At 41.6% G+C, this 16313-nt stretch overlaps 1 protein-coding gene across 1 annotated transcript in view; it reads right to left on the bottom strand.

The window, feature by feature from the left end:
• Positions 1–16313, bottom strand: part of LOC139758424 (uncharacterized) — a 226040-nt gene that overhangs the window by 12032 nt on the left and 197695 nt on the right. Inside the window, exons 5-7 of the mRNA XM_071679813.1 lie at positions 8204–8368; positions 7557–7843; positions 6575–6713 (exon numbers count right to left, since the gene is read on the bottom strand). Of these exons, the coding sequence (XP_071535914.1) occupies positions 6575–6713; positions 7557–7843; positions 8204–8368 (591 nt within the window). The remainder of the gene's footprint in view (positions 1–6574; positions 6714–7556; positions 7844–8203; positions 8369–16313) is intronic.

Genomic DNA, 16313 nt, shown 5'->3' with positions numbered 1-16313 from the left:
CACACCACATATTGTCCTCAAACATTTCATTTCCAGCACATCCACCCTCCTCTGCACAACTCTATCTATAGCCCATGCCTCACATCCATATAACATTGTTGGAACCACTATTCCTTCAAACATACCCATTTTTGCTTTCCGAGATAATATTCTCGACTTCCACACATTCTTCAAGGCTCCCAGAACTTTCGCCCCCTCCCCCACCCTATGATTCACTTCTGCTTCCATGGTTCCATCTGCTGCCAAATCCACTCCCAGGTACCTAAAACACTTCACTTCTTCCAGTTTTTCTCCATTCACACTTACCTCCCAGTTGACTTGTCCCTCAACCCTACTGTACCTAATAACCTTGCTCCTATTCACATTTACTCTCAGCTTTCTTCTTTCACACACTTTACCAAACTCAGTTACCAGCTTCTGCAGTTTGTCACATGAATCAGCCACCAGCGCTGTATCATCAGTGAAAAACAACTGACTCACTTCCCAAGCTCTCCCATCAACAACAGACTGCACACTTGCCCCTCTTTCCAAAACTCTTGCATTCACCTCCCTAACAACCCCATCCACAAACAAATCAAACAACCATGGAGACATCATGCACCCCTGCCGCAAACCAACATTCACTGAGAACCAATCAATTTCCTCTCTTCCTACACATACGCATGCCTTACATCCATGATAAAAACTTTTCACTGCTTCTAACAACTTGCCTCCCACACCATATATTCTTAATACCTTCCACAGAGCATCTCTATCAACTCTATCATATGCCTTCTCCAGATCCATAAATGCTACATACAATTCCATTTACTTTTCTAGGTATTTCTCACATACATTCTTCAAAGCAAACACCTGATCCACACATCCTCTACCACTTCTGAAACGACACTGCTCTTCCCCAGTCTGATGCTCTGTACATGCCTTCACCCTCTCAATCAATACCCTCTCATATAATTTCCAAGGAATACTCAACAAACTTATACCCCTGTCATTTCAGCATTCACTGTTATCCCCTTTGCCTTTGTACAATGGCACTATGCAAGCATTCCGCCAATCCTCAGGCACCTCACCATGAGTCATACATACATTAAATAACCTCACCAACCAGTCTACAATACAGTCACCCCCTTTTTTAATAAATTCCACTGCAATACCATCCAAACCCACTGCCTTGCCAGCTTTCATCTTCCGCAAAGCTTTTCCTACCTCTTCTCTGTTTACCAAATAATTCTCCCTGACCCTCTCACTTTGCGCACCACCTCGACCAAAAACACCCTATATCTGCCACTCTATCATCAAACACATTTGCACCTTTCTCTTGACCTCCTGTCTCTGTATCTTATACATCTCCCAATCATTTGCATTATTTCCCTGCAAAAATCGTCCAAATGCCTCTCTCTTCTCTTTCACTAATAATCTTACTTCTTCATCCCACCACTCATTACCCTTTCCAATCTTCCCACCTCCCACAGTTCTCATGCCACAAGCATCTTTTGTGCAAGCCATCACAGTTTCCCTAAATACATCCCACTCCTCCCCTACTCCTCTTATGTCATTTGTTTTCACCATTTTCCATTCTGTACTCAGTCTCTCCTGGTATTTCCTCACACAAGTCTCCTTTTCACCCCAATATTCTCTCTTCTTTTCTGAAAACCTCTACAAATTTTCACCTTCGCCTCCACAAGATAATGATCAGACAGACATTCCTCCAGTTGCACCTCTCAGCGCATTAACACCCAAGAGTCTCTCTTTTGCGTGCCTATCAATTAACATGTAATCCAATAACGCTCACTGGCCATCTCTCCTATTTACATATGTATACTTATGTATATCTCTCTTTTTAAACCAGGTATTCCCAATCACCAGTCCTTTTTCAGCACATAAATCTACAAGCTCTTCACCATTTCCATTTACAACACTGAACACCCCATGTACACCAATTATTCCCTCAACTGCCACATTACTCACATTTGCATTCAAATCACCCATCACTATAACCCGGTCTCGTGCATCAAAGCTACTAACACACTCACTCAGCTGCTCCCAAAACACTTGCCTCTCATGATCTCTCTTCTCATGCCTAGGTGCATATGCACCAATAATCACCCATCTCTCTCCATCACCTTTCAATTTTACCCATATCAATCTAGAGTTTAATTTCTTACACTCTATCACATATTCCCACCACTCCTGTTCCAGGAGTAGTGCTACTCTTTCCCTTGCTCTTGTCCTCTCACTAACCCCTGACTTTACTCCCAATACATTGCCAAACCACTCTTCCCCTTTACCCTTGAGTTTTATTTCACTCAGAGCCAAAACATCCAGGTTCCTTTCCTCAAACATACTACCTATCTCTCCTTTTTTCTCATCTTGTTTACATCCACACACCTTTAGACACCCTAATCTGAGCCTTCGAGGAGGATGAGCACTCCACACGTGACTCCTCCTTCTGTTTGCCCTCGTAGAAAGTTAAAATACAAGGGGAAGAGGGTTTCCAGCCCCCGCTGCCGTCCCCTTTAGTCGCCTCCTACGACACGTGAGGAATGCGGGGGAAGTATTCTTTCTCCCCTATCCCCAGGGGATATATGTATACATATATATCTGACAGCTGTTGCGATTGGAGGTCCATCAACGGTGGTGACCATGGCAATAGTCACCATAACAAGTGAACTCCAGTGCTGCTTCTTAGCTTTTAGTGCCTCACCCTGAGCAGGCCACTGGCAGTGGGCAACTCTAGTACACTGTATGCTGAGGCTCCTACCGATGCTCCTTCTGACTACTTCCATTTAATGCTATCAACTACCTCTGCCTAATGATCCAGCCTAAATGTTCCTACCTACTACTTCTATCTACTGCTCCAGCCATTTTGCCAAAAGGCAGGGCTAGCGCATAGTGCACCACAGGAAAAACTAGAGCTATGAAGAATGAGCTGTGTGAGTTAAGTGTTGTCAAGTGATACGTATGACAAGGATAGATTGTACTTCTGTGGACAGAATGCCAGTAGTCCACTTGTTAGTGAGGCAGAAAGAAAAAGACAGCTACCTGGGTAAGAGGAGTGCAACTTGACATCCACTGAAGTGCTGGCTCATTAAGCAGATGTCACTAACCCTCCCGATACCCATGTTTGTAGTACTGGTAATTTACCTTCCTGGTTGTTGGCTGTCTACCAACTACTACCTACAGATACAAAAGATAACCATGAATTACTTAATCATGATGACCCATCTTTAAATTGTGTGGAGACTGATGTTATGGACACTGACTCTTTCAGCACTGAAAGTTGGCCGAATAGAGGCAGTGCTGTAAGTGCTTGCCTGACCCTAACAACACTGCATCTGATTAGCAATGTTGATTATCCTTCAAACTTTTATAAATTTGCTGATATGAAAAATTTATCAATGGATCATTCTGATTATAATAAAAAAGGATTTATTACAATAAACAATTAGTAATAACTTCTTTTGTGTTCATAAAATAAACGGTGAGATATGATCAATGGCAAATCAATTGACACTTAGGTCTTACTCCAGCACTTTTTAGTGTATTGTGCAGAAACATCTACAAAACTTTGCCACTTTATTAAAGAGAAAATAGAGGATAAGATATACTTCTGAAGTAATTTCATTATTGTTATATGAATATCTTTTACATTCATAGATCTATAATTGCTCTGGGACACCTTTCAAAGAAAGGATCCTAATATTACCTAGGTCCTCTTTCCAGGAGCTTGTGCAATTCCAAGGGTGCACAAATTCCAGTGGGAGGGAAATGATGGATTTCACTGGAGTGAGTTCTTTGAAGAGAGTGTACCACCAATAATACAGCCTCATCAAAGGTGACTTTTCACTTGCAGTGTAACCTTGAGTAGGTGGTGTCCAGCAACACTTATCTTTGAAACTGTAAGGTTAAATCAATTTTTCAAATCCAAAAAACCTGGATTTTGTTGAAAAAACTTAGTGTTCATCTGTGCAAAGATGAAAGCATTAAGGAACAAACAAATGAAACATGGAAATTTCATAACCCTAAGTCTTATTCAAATGAGAGCCACTCATTACAATCTTTCATGCGAGATGGTTTTCATAAAGTTCACAGAAACAGAGGTCACCCATCTTTCTCATTCTTTCACTTACTCAAATAAAAATCCAGATGTGTAAGTTCTGGATATTCTTTGCAAGCTATCTACTACATCTCTGATGCCTGTTCCCAACAGAAACGCCCTCAAAGTGGTGGCCACAGATAAAGAGTCTCCTTAACTAGTGAACTCCAGTGCCGCTTCTTAGCCTTTAATACTTCACCCTCAACAGGCTACTGGCAGAGGGCAACTCTAGCTCAACATTTGCAGAGGGCTCCTACCTAATGTTCCTACTGACCACTTCTACTTTGTTACCTTCTCAAAGGTAAGAAGTGGGTTATCTGTTATGAATAACTTTCCAAAAAGCTAAAACATGCATGCTTTTTAGTGACAGTCATACAAAAAGCAGTGCCAATTTTCCACTTCTCTTTGAGGAAATGGGGTAATTAATTGATGTGTTCAATTTTCCTGGGATCATTTACTGAAAACCTAAAAATAATTTCTCTGGTTTAACTAGACTGAGCACCCCTGTTAAAAGTACAGGTCATTCATTTTTTCATTTGCATCATGTCAACATGTGCCAGTATCTACAAGGGAACTGCTTAAGTGAGTGAGTGAGTGAGTGAGTGCTCAAATTACAGAGGTATAAGTTTGTTGAGTATTCCTGGTAAATTATATGGGAGGGTATTGATTGAGAGGGTGAAGGCATGTACAGAGCATCAGATTGGGGAAGAGCAGTGTGGTTTCAGAAGTGGTAGAGGATGTGTGGATCAGGTGTTTGCTTTGAAGAATGTATGTGAGAAATACTTAGAAAAGCAAATGGATTTGTATGTAGCATTTATGGATCTGGAGAAGGCATATGATAGAGTTGATAGAGATGCTCTGTGGAAGGTATTAAGAATATATGGTGTGGGAGGCAAGTTGTTAGAAGCAGTGAAAAGTTTTTATCGAGGATGTAAGGCATGTGTACGTGTAGGAAGAGAGGAAAGTGATTGGTTCTCAGTGAATGTAGGTTTGCGGCAGGGGTGTGTGATGTCTCCATGGTTGTTTAATTTGTTTATGGATGGGGTTGTTAGGGAGGTAAATGCAAGAGTTTTGGAAAGAGGGGCAAGTATGAAGTCTGTTGGGGATGAGAGAGCTTGGGAAGTGAGTCAGTTGTTGTTCGCTGATGATACAGCGCTGGTGGCGGATTCATGTGAGAAACTGCAGAAGCTGGTGACGGAGTTTGGTAAAGTGTGTGGAAGAAGAAAGTTAAGAGTAAATGTGAATAAGAGCAAGGTTATTAGGTACAGTAGGGTTGAGGGTCAAGTCAATTGGGAGGTGAGTTTGAATGGTGAAAAACTGGAGGAAGTGAAGTGTTTTAGATATCTGGGAGTGGATCTGTCAGCGGATGGAACCATGGAAGCGGAAGTGGATCATAGGGGGGGGGCGGGGGCGAAAATTTTGGGAGCCTTGAAAAATGTGTGGAAGTCGAGAACATTATCCCGGAAAGCAAAAATGGGTATGTTTGAAGGAATAGTAGTTCCAACAATGTTGTATGGTTGCGAGGCGTGGGCTATGGATAGAGTTGTGCGCAGGAGGATGGATGTGCTGGAAATGAGATGTTTGAGGACAATGTGTGGTGTGAGGTGGTTTGATCGAGTAAGTAACGTAAGGGTAAGAGAGATGTGTGGAAATAAAAAGAGCGTGGTTGAGAGAGCAGAAGAGGGTGTTTTGAAATGGTTTGGGCACATGGAGAGAATGAGTGAGGAAAGATTGACCAAGAGGATATATGTGTCGGAGGTGGAGGGAACGAGGAGAAGAGGGAGACCAAATTGGAGGTGGAAAGATGGAGTGAAAAGGATTTTGTGTGATCGGGGCCTGAACATGCAGGAGGGTGAAAGGAGGGCAAGGAATAGAGTGAAGTGGAGCGATGTGGTATACAGGGGTTGACGTGCTGTCAGTGGATTGAATCAAGGCATGTGAAGCGTCCGGGGTAAACCATGGAAAGCTGTGTAGGTATGTATATTTGCGTGTGTGGACGTGTGTATGTACATGTGTATGGGGGGGGGGGTTGGGCCATTTCTTTCGTCTGTTTCCTTGCGCTACCTCGCAAACGCGGGAGACAGCGACAAAGTATGAAAAAAAAAAAAAAAAAATAAGAACCGGGAGTAAAGAATTTCTAACAGTGAAAACAGGATGTTTTTACGTTCCTCCTGTTTTAATTTATAGCACAATCACATGAGATTTTTAGTCTATTTGCTCCTTTATTTGTACTGTGCCTCTACTTGTTTATGAAAAATTATATAATGTGCTCAATTTTGTTCATCCATTGATACTGATGTCTTCTTAATCTTTCTTTAACCTAATAAGCACATCTAGCTCTCTTGTATTGCTTCAAGATGAGTGGCTGTAGCATCCTCTTGTCTCTTGGTAGCTGATCTTTGACATTACATCTAACTCTTTCCCAGATATTCAATTTTCTACTATACACTTCAGTTATCCATTTCTGGTATGACTTACGTGACATTCTCAAAAGTTTTCCTGAGTCGCTCCCCAATACCGTGAATGTAGTCCCATTGTTCCTTTGATGTGGGCTTCCCTACGTTGTCTGCTGTCATTTGAGCTTCATCAAACACCCATTGGAACACAAACAGAGGTGCTGCAGAGTGTAACAATGTCATTAGTATCAGTAATCACTGTAAAGATAATGTGTTAAAACATCTAGAGATTGTACTAATCATTGCTTCAAAGTGCAAAGATGGACTCATATACTGAAGTCATAATCTTTTTTATTGCAAATGGGAAAATACTGCAATTCTATAAGTTGACACTAAATGCAACTTTAGAGTCCTAAAATCTAATCAACAAAAACAATAATAGTTCAATTGGTTTACTGATTCTGCTGGGTTCTTGGCTGACCAACTATGCTCATTGACTAGATTTTACAATGATGAATATTGCAGATTTTGTAGGATGTTACCTATAATTGTGGGTTTTTGCAGTTTTTGTAGGATGATGCCTATAATTGTGGGTTTTTGCAGTTTTTGCAGGATGTTGCCTATAATTGTGGGTTTCTGCAGTTTTTGTAGGATGATGCCTATAATTAAGGGATGTCCCAGATATTCCTTAGCTATTATATTTCGTGTCATTGTTTTATGATATTCCATTCATGTGAAATCAAACAGTGGCCTTAGGGTATAATTTAATTCCTAACTAATAGGCCAGCTGCAGGGTAAGAGAAACTCATATTCATCCTTTCTTGTCTTTCAAATGAAAAACTTGTCTCTAGACTAACATCATTCACTTCTACACTTTTGTGAGAAACTAGGTGGGTAGAATTGTATGATATTATGTGATAAGGTTTTTCAACAATGAAAAATGAACTAATTCACATTACGTTTATGTGGATTTTTTCTAATCTTTGGAATCTAGGAACTCTCTGCTGTGAACAGGAACTACTGCTAAAGCTGTGGAAGTGTTGGTCATTACAAGTCAGTCTTACACTTCAGGGATGGGTACACCCGATAGCCGAAGTAGCAATACCAAGGGTGTTGTGGGTACTCCTCTCTGCAGAGGTCAGGTATCCTGCCCTGCCACAGCTTCTGTCCTCGCCTGATGGCCTCCACTGGAGGACAGCTGTGGGCATCAACGCACTTCAGGGGAGCAAAAGGCTCATTGTCTAGGAACCAGCCTGAGTCTGACACAGCGCGCACTTCTGCCTGTATCCCAAGATCTGCCAGCTGTCGTGCCACATGGTCCACATTCACAAGCACTCCTACTCCACCTGCACTGTTACCAACACTTGTTATGAAAACCTAATCAACATTTGAGATATCTAAATGGATAGCAGCACAATTATTTTTCTAAACTAAAAAATGAACCAGTCTAAAGATATCTACATATCAAAGTCAACAGATGCTACAAATTTTAGATTAATTATAGTTCATACATCCAAAGTCCACAGAATTTTTTTGAGTAAATAATTTTCACTGCCACATAATTAGCCAATGTTACAAATGCATTTAAAAATGTAGCATGAAGTTTATAATCATAACACATTACACCCAAACATAAATTCATGATCCAGTGATTCTAAACATGAAAAGGGTGAAAACTTACAAAATAATTCCTCAAAGAGGTTAATCTCACCTGCTACCTGCTAAGATAAGCTTGTGTCCATGAGTAAAGTTAAGCGTAATGAGCGCCTTGACCACCTCCTCTACGATTACACTACCCATGAAGGAAAATTCACCTGACCCATCTGCTGCTCGATGAGTCCCAGACCATGAATCTGATGAACAGTATGGCACAAATCTGTGGAATACCACACTGAGGGTAACCAACAGCTTTTTGTAGTGCATAGGGCAGTAAAATAACATTCATACATAATGCTGTGCATTTTACATATGATTATCATTTGCATGTACATTAAAAGGCAATTCATTTTCAAAAGAGAATCGAGCATGGTCACATGGGGAAAAATATGAAAAGCTCACTGGAAAAATAATCTTTTGCTCTTTTTGCTACTAACTACTAATTCTTACTTAAGTTTGACATAAATCTAATGTTGGTCCTGTCTCATGACTGGCAATACAGTATTGCATCTGTTTTATGGTACACAGTGATGCAAGTGTTTGTGACAGAGCACAGGCACTACTTTTTATGATACCGATCGCACCACTTTTTTTAATGGCAAGCACAATTACTGGTGTATCTAGTTTATTACAAACTTGATTACTATTGTCTATTATGGAACATACATACATACATTTTTTTTTTTTTTTTTTTTTATACTTTGTCGCTGTCTCCCGCGTTTGCGAGGTAGCGCAAGGAAACAGACGAAAGAAATGGCCCAACCCCCCCCATACACATGTATATACATACGTCCACACACGCAAATATACATACCTAAACAGCTTTCCATGGTTTACCCCAGACGCTTCACATGCCTTGATTCAATCCACTGACAGCACGTCAACCCCGGTATACCACATCGCTCCAATTCACTCTATTCCTTGCCCTCCTTTCACCCTCCTGCATGTTCAGGCCCCGATCACACAAAATCTTTTTCACTCCATCTTTCCACCTCCAATTTGGTCTCCCTCTTCTCCTCGTTCCCTCCACCTCCGACACATATATCCTCTTGGTCAATCTTTCCTCACTCATTCTCTCCATGTGCCCAAACCACTTCAAAACACCCTCTTCTGCTCTCTCAACCACGCTCTTTTTATTTCCACACATCTCTCTTACCCTTACGTTACTCACTCGATCAAACCACCTCACACCACACATTGTCCTCAAACATCTCATTTCCAGCACATCCATCCTCCTGCGCACAACTCTATCCATAGCCCACGCCTCGCAACCATACAACATTGTTGGAACCACTATTCCTTCAAACATACCCATTTTTGCTTTCCGAGATAATGTTCTCGACTTCCACACATTCTTCAGGGCCCCCAGAATTTTCGCCCCCTCCCCCACCCTATGATCCACTTCCGCTTCCATGGTTCCATCCGCTGCCAGATCCACTCCCAGATATCTAAAACACTTCACTTCCTCCAGTTTTTCTCCATTCAAACTCACCTCCCAATTGACTTGACCCTCAACCCTACTGTACCTAATAACCTTGCTCTTATTCACATTTACTCTTAACTTTCTTCTTCCACACACTTTACCAAACTCAGTCACCAGCTTCTGCAGTTTCTCACATGAATCAGCCACCAGCGCTGTATCATCAGCGAACAACAACTGACTCACTTCCCAAGCTCTCTCATCCCCAACAGACTTCATACTTGCCCCTCTTTCCAAAACTCTTGCATTTACCTCCCTAACAACCCCATCCATAAACAAATTAAACAACCATGGAGACATCACACACCCCTGCCGCAAACCTACATTCACTGAGAACCAATCACTTTCCTCTCTTCCTACACGTACACATGCCTTACATCCTCGATAAAAACTTTTCACTGCTTCTAACAACTTGCCTCCCACACCATATATTCTTAATACCTTCCACAGAGCATCTCTATCAACTCTATCATATGCCTTCTCCAGATCCATAAATGCTACATACAAACCCATTTGCTTTTCTAAGTATTTCTCACATACATTCTTCAAAGCAAACACCTGATCCACACATCCTCTACCACTTCTGAAACCACACTGCTCTTCCCCAATCTGATGCTCTGTACATGCCTTCACCCTCTCAATCAATACCCTCCCATATACTTTACCAGGAATACTCAACAAACTTATACCTCTGTAATTTGAGCACTCACTCTTATCCCCTTTGCCTTTGTACAATGGCACTATGCACGCATTCCGCCAATCCTCAGGCACCTCACCATGAGTCATACATACATCAAATAACCTTACCAACCAGTCAACAATACAGTCACCCCCTTTTTTAATAAATTCCACTGCAATACCATCCAAACCTGCTGCCTTGCCAGCTTTCATCTTCCGCAAAGCTTTCACTACCTCTTTTCTGTTTACCAAATCATTTTCCCCAACCCTCTCACTTTGCACACCACCTCGACCAAAACATCCTATATCTGCCACTCTATCATCAAACACATTCAACAAACCTTCAAAATACTCACTCCATCTGCTTCTCACATCACCACTACTTGTTATCACCTCCCCATTTGCACCCTTCACTGAAGTTCCCATTTGCTCCCTTGTCTTACGCACTTTATTTACCTCCTTCCAGAACATCTTTTTATTCTCCCTAAAATTTAATGATACTCTCTCACCCCAACTCTCATTTGCCCTTTTTTTTCACCTCTTGCACCTTTCTCTTGACCTCCTGTCTCTTTCTTTTATACATCTCCCACTCAATTGCATTTTTTCCCTGCAAAAATTGTCCAAATGCCTCTCTCTTCTCTTTCACTAATAACCTTACTTCTTCATCCCACCACTCACTACCCTTTCTAATCAACCCACCTCCCACTCTTCTCATGCCACAAGCATCTTCTGCGCAATCCATCACTGATTCCCTAAATACATCCCATTCCTCCCCCACTCCCCTTACTTCCATTGTTCTCACCTTTTTCCATTCTGTACTCAGTCTCTCCTGGTACTTCCTCACACAGGTCTCCTTCCCAAGCTCACTTACTCTCACCACCCTCTTCACCCCAACATTCATATATATATATATATATATATATATATATATATATATATATATATATATATATTTTTTTTTTGCTTTGTCGCTGTCTCCCGCGTTTGCGAGGTAGCACATACCACATCGCTCCAATTCACTCTATTCCTTGCCCTCCTTTCACCCTCCTGCATGTTCAGGCCCCGATCACACAAAATCTTTTTCACTCCATCTTTCCACCTTCAATTTGGTCTCCCTCTTCTCCTCGTTCCCTCCACCTCCGACACATATATCCTCTTGGTCAATCTTTCCTCACTCATTCTCTCCATGTGCCCAAACCATTTCAAAACACCCTCTTCTGCTCTCTCAACCACGCTCTTTTTATTTCCACACATCTCTCTTACCCTTATGTTACTTACTCGATCAAACCACCTCACACCACACATTGTCCTCAAACATCTCATTTCCAGCACATCCATCCTCCTGCGCACCACTCTATCCAGAGCCCACGCCTCGCAACCATACAACATTGTTGGAACCACCATTCCCCCAAACATACCCATTTTTGCTTTCCGAGATAATGTTCTCGACTTCCACACATTCTTCAAGGCTCCCAGAATTTTCGCCCCCTCCCCCATCCCATGATCCACTTCCGCTTCCATGGTTCCATCCGCTGCCAGATCCACTCCCAAATATCTAAAACACACACACACACACACACACACACACACACACACACACACATATATATATATATATATATATATATATATATATATATATATATTTTTTTTTTTTTTTTTTTTTTTTTTTGCTTTGTCGCTGTCTCCCGCATTTGCGAGGTAGCGCAAGGAAACAGACGAAAGAAATGGCCCAACCCACCCCATACACATGTATATACATACGTCCACACACGCAAATATACATACCTACACAGCTTTCCATGGTTTACCCCAGACGCTTCACATGCCCTGATTCAATCCACTGACAGCACGTCAACCCCGGTATACCACATCGCTCCAATTCACTCTATTCCTTGCCCTCCTTTCACCCTCCTGCATGTTCAGGCCCCGATCACACAAAATCTTTTTCACTCCATCTTTCCACCTCCAATTTGGTCTCCCTCTTCTCCTCGTTCCCTCCACCTCCGACACATATATCCTCTTGGTCAATCTTTCCTCATTCATTCTCTCCATGTGCCCAAACCATTTCAAAACACCCTCTTCTGCTCTCTCAACCACGCTCTTTTTATTTCCACACATCTCTCTTACCCTTACGTTACTTACTCGATCAAACCACCTCACACCACACATTGTCCTCAAACATCTCATTTCCAGCACATCCATCCTCCTGCGCACAACTCTATCCATAGCCCATGCCTCGCAACCATATAACATTGTTGGAACCACTATTCCTTCAAACATACCCATTTTTGCTTTCCGAGATAATGTTCTCGACTTCCACACATTCTTCAAGGCTCCAGGATTTTTGCCCCCTCCCCTACCCTATGATCCACTTCCGCTTCCATGGTTCCATCCGCTGCCAGATCCACTCCCAGATATCTAAAACACTTTACTTCCTCCAGTTTTTCTCCATTCAAACTTACCTCCCAATTGACTTGACCCTCAACCCTACTGTACCTAATTACCTTACTCTTATTCACATTAACTCTTAACTTTCTTCTTTCACACACTTTACCAAACTCAGTCACCAGCTTTTGCAGTTTCTCACATGAATCAGCCACCAGCGCTGTATCATCAGCGAACAACAACTGACTCACTTCCCAAGCTCTCTCATCCCCAACAGACTTCATACTTGCCCCTCTTTCCAAAACTCTTGCATTCACCTCCCTAACAACCCCATCCATAAACAAATTAAACAACCATGGAGAAATCACACACCCCTGCCGCAAACCTACATTCACTGAGAACCAATCACTTTCCTCTCTTCCTACACGTACACATGCCTTACATCCTCGATAAATATATATATATATATATATATGGTTGTATGTTTTGGACAATCACATGTTTACCAAATGGCGTCCTAGCTTCGTCTCTTCGATGCATATCAACTGACTTATATTTCTCTCTTGCGTCTCCCCTGACGATATGGTTATTACACGAAAGTGCACTCGTGAAGTTTTCTCGTGTTTCATTTTCCCCGTGGACTCATAGGAATATATATATATATATATATATATATATATATATATATATATATATATATATATATATATTGCTTTGCTTTGTCGCTGTCTCCCGCGTCAGCTAGGTAGCGCAAGGAAACAGACGAAAGAATGGCCCAACCCACCCACATACACATGTATATACATACACGTACACACACAGCATATATACATACCTATACATCTCAATGTATACATATACACACAGACATATACATATATACCCATGTACATAATTCATACTGTCTGCCTTTATTCATTCCCATCGCCACCTCGCCACACATGGAATAATTGGCCATCAAAGAACTAGTATGGCGGTGGTCATGTTTGTCTGGATGTTGATGACAGGTGCTTTCTCTCTAATGTGAATGACTTCCAGTATCCGTAGTCTCCTCTGACCACTGCAACTAGTAATGATTTTGATGTTATTCATTATAAACTCCCTCGTTAGTCTCGTTTCATGTTTTTTATTCATGACGCTGTTTGATTCCACCTTGTATGTGGAACGTGAGGCGGCGGCTCAGTGTGCAGGTTGTATGTCCAATGTAGGTTATGTGGTGGGGCTGACAGTCCCAACATTGCATCGGTACTTATGTAAGACATCGATACGATTCATACGTCCAGAGCGACCTACCATATTGTTGTTCATGACGATCGAACACGTTTTCGGATTGTTGTAGTATATTATCAGCCCGATATCCTTGTCTTCCTCAATCGCTTTGCTGTTTCTGCCCACAATATTTCTCACGACCTAATCGTCCTTTCGATACGTTTATTAAATGTGTTCCTGTATTAAACTTTAATGCTGTGACGTTGAGGTTGTCTGCTTGCCATGAGATGTTGCTCTGGCTTGTTGTTTACAATGGTATCAAAATCAGTATTTGAATAACCAGTTAATTAACATTTGCCGGACACGTCGAAGTTCTTGGTGTAGAAATTGCCAGGGTGATCACACCTTGATCGCTCACCTCGCGTATGCACGAATGACACTCCTCTTGTAATTTTGAGTACATTCACTTATTCCATTCATACATTTACCTTCGTTGGTGTGCCTTCTGTAAACCTACAGGTTAGCCAGGAAGCTAAACCAATTAATCTCACCTGACATCACGACAACTTGTTTCCTACGATCGACTGAAGAGTTCATTGGCATTCTTAAGAAATAAAGAACCACATGGCATCACAACTTCCCTGGATGTGGAGTCTCTTCACATATGTACCAGTGGAGAGAACAACAGACATCATCCTGGATTATGTTTACCATCACCATGTTTTACCTCCCCTGAAGATGCCCAGAAATATATCAAGAGAAATGTTACAAGGCTGCACCATGAAACCGCCTTTATTGCAAGCTTATTCGGTGTCCTGGGGTTGTGGTGGTTTATGTGAGCTTCCTGGTTAAGTTGCGATGACTCGTATGCTTTCAATGACCCAAATGTTACTCTGTACTTCCTAAGGCAGTCTATAATCATAACAGCAGTTTCCATTTCTTAGTCCATACTTGATAGTTAGCATTGTATTTAAGCTTTTGATTCACTTCACGATGTTTATATGGTTAAAGATACGCTCTAAATCAGCGTTGGAGTGGGGCGATGTCAGCACAGTTAAAGCCAACTCAGAGTTGTCACTGAAGGGATTTTCTCCTGCTGCATCCCTGGATGCGGCTATCTCAGCCCAGAGTGCTAGGGTGCCAGTGTTCTGTTTCCACAATAAATGATGAAGCTTTCCCTACTTGAACTCAATGCATGTGAAAATCTCTTCGTTATCTGTAAACATCTTTGCTAATTCCAGTATTCCAGGCTTTACAGGCTGCAGGCATTCATTTACACTCAGCGATGGCATAGACTGTAACATATTGTCTGGCAAACGTTGACGAAGATGTTTCACCAACTCTACTACAAACTGTATGCATCTTCCTCGAATATCCTTTTCATCAGGAAACTTACTTTGTGCCATCTTTTCAAACTCGTACCCTAGGTACGGACGTGGGTCTAAGTAGTTATCTACTGAATCTCCTTCCTTTAATTTTTTGCTTGGGAGGAGGACTTATGTACTCATGGAATCAATAAGCTGAATAAGGTCCCTAGCTAACCGTTTGGTTGCATCCTTTACCTTCGCTTCAAATTTCTCAATTACACGCTTTTTCTAATCACAAAACATGTCATGGAGGATCTGCGCTGTGTAGCACCTTTTGCCATTTCAAAGGTAGTCTTAAGTTCAACCCATTGCTGCAGTATTCTGATAACTGCTGATCAAAGTGACAGCCATCGACTCTGGCTTAGCTGTATTAATTCTAATGGAGCTTTGCCATCATTAATCAAAGAGAAGATCTCCTTGTACCTTGCTTAGCGATTGGCAGGGTGGTAAAACTAATTATAGGTCTCTCCGATCATAAAATCCAGGTTCCTAGGGAGACACTCTCCTGCAGCATGAGACACACCTAGTTGTAGAGAGTGACGCACATGCTTGAAAAGGATGAGATGAGGAACTTCTAACTTGAGTGTATCATACACTCCACTAGTTGACACCTGTCATCACAGAAGCATTGTCGGTGCCAATTGCAACAAAGGTTTGTAACTCCAACCCATAATTTTTCAGGGACTTCTTGATGGCATCACATATCCCATTAGCATTACAGCCAATCAGCTCAACAAGGTCCAAGAAAGTCACTACTATCTTCTTTCTTTCGGAACAGAATCGGACAGCGATACCTAATAGTCTCTTTATCGTAATGCCATTAATCTCATCAATTAAGAGGCTAAACTTCTGATTGTCCATATCACTTGTCAAAATGCGGGGCGATCATATTGCACACAACTGCACTACACTTTGACCTATTTCACTTGAAATTCTTGCATTCTTCACTGTCTGCAAATTGTGCTTTGCACAGCTCACTGAAATGATCAACCACACGTTATGAACAATGTTCTGCAATGAATAGTGATAAATCAAGGGTATGT

The sequence above is a fragment of the Panulirus ornatus genome, chromosome 30 (genome assembly GCF_036320965.1).
Source record: "Panulirus ornatus isolate Po-2019 chromosome 30, ASM3632096v1, whole genome shotgun sequence".
In the NCBI taxonomy this organism is placed as follows: Eukaryota; Metazoa; Arthropoda; class Malacostraca; order Decapoda; family Palinuridae; genus Panulirus; species Panulirus ornatus.
The sequence above is the reverse complement of the archived record's forward strand: the minus strand, read 5'-3'. Positions and strand labels throughout refer to the sequence as shown.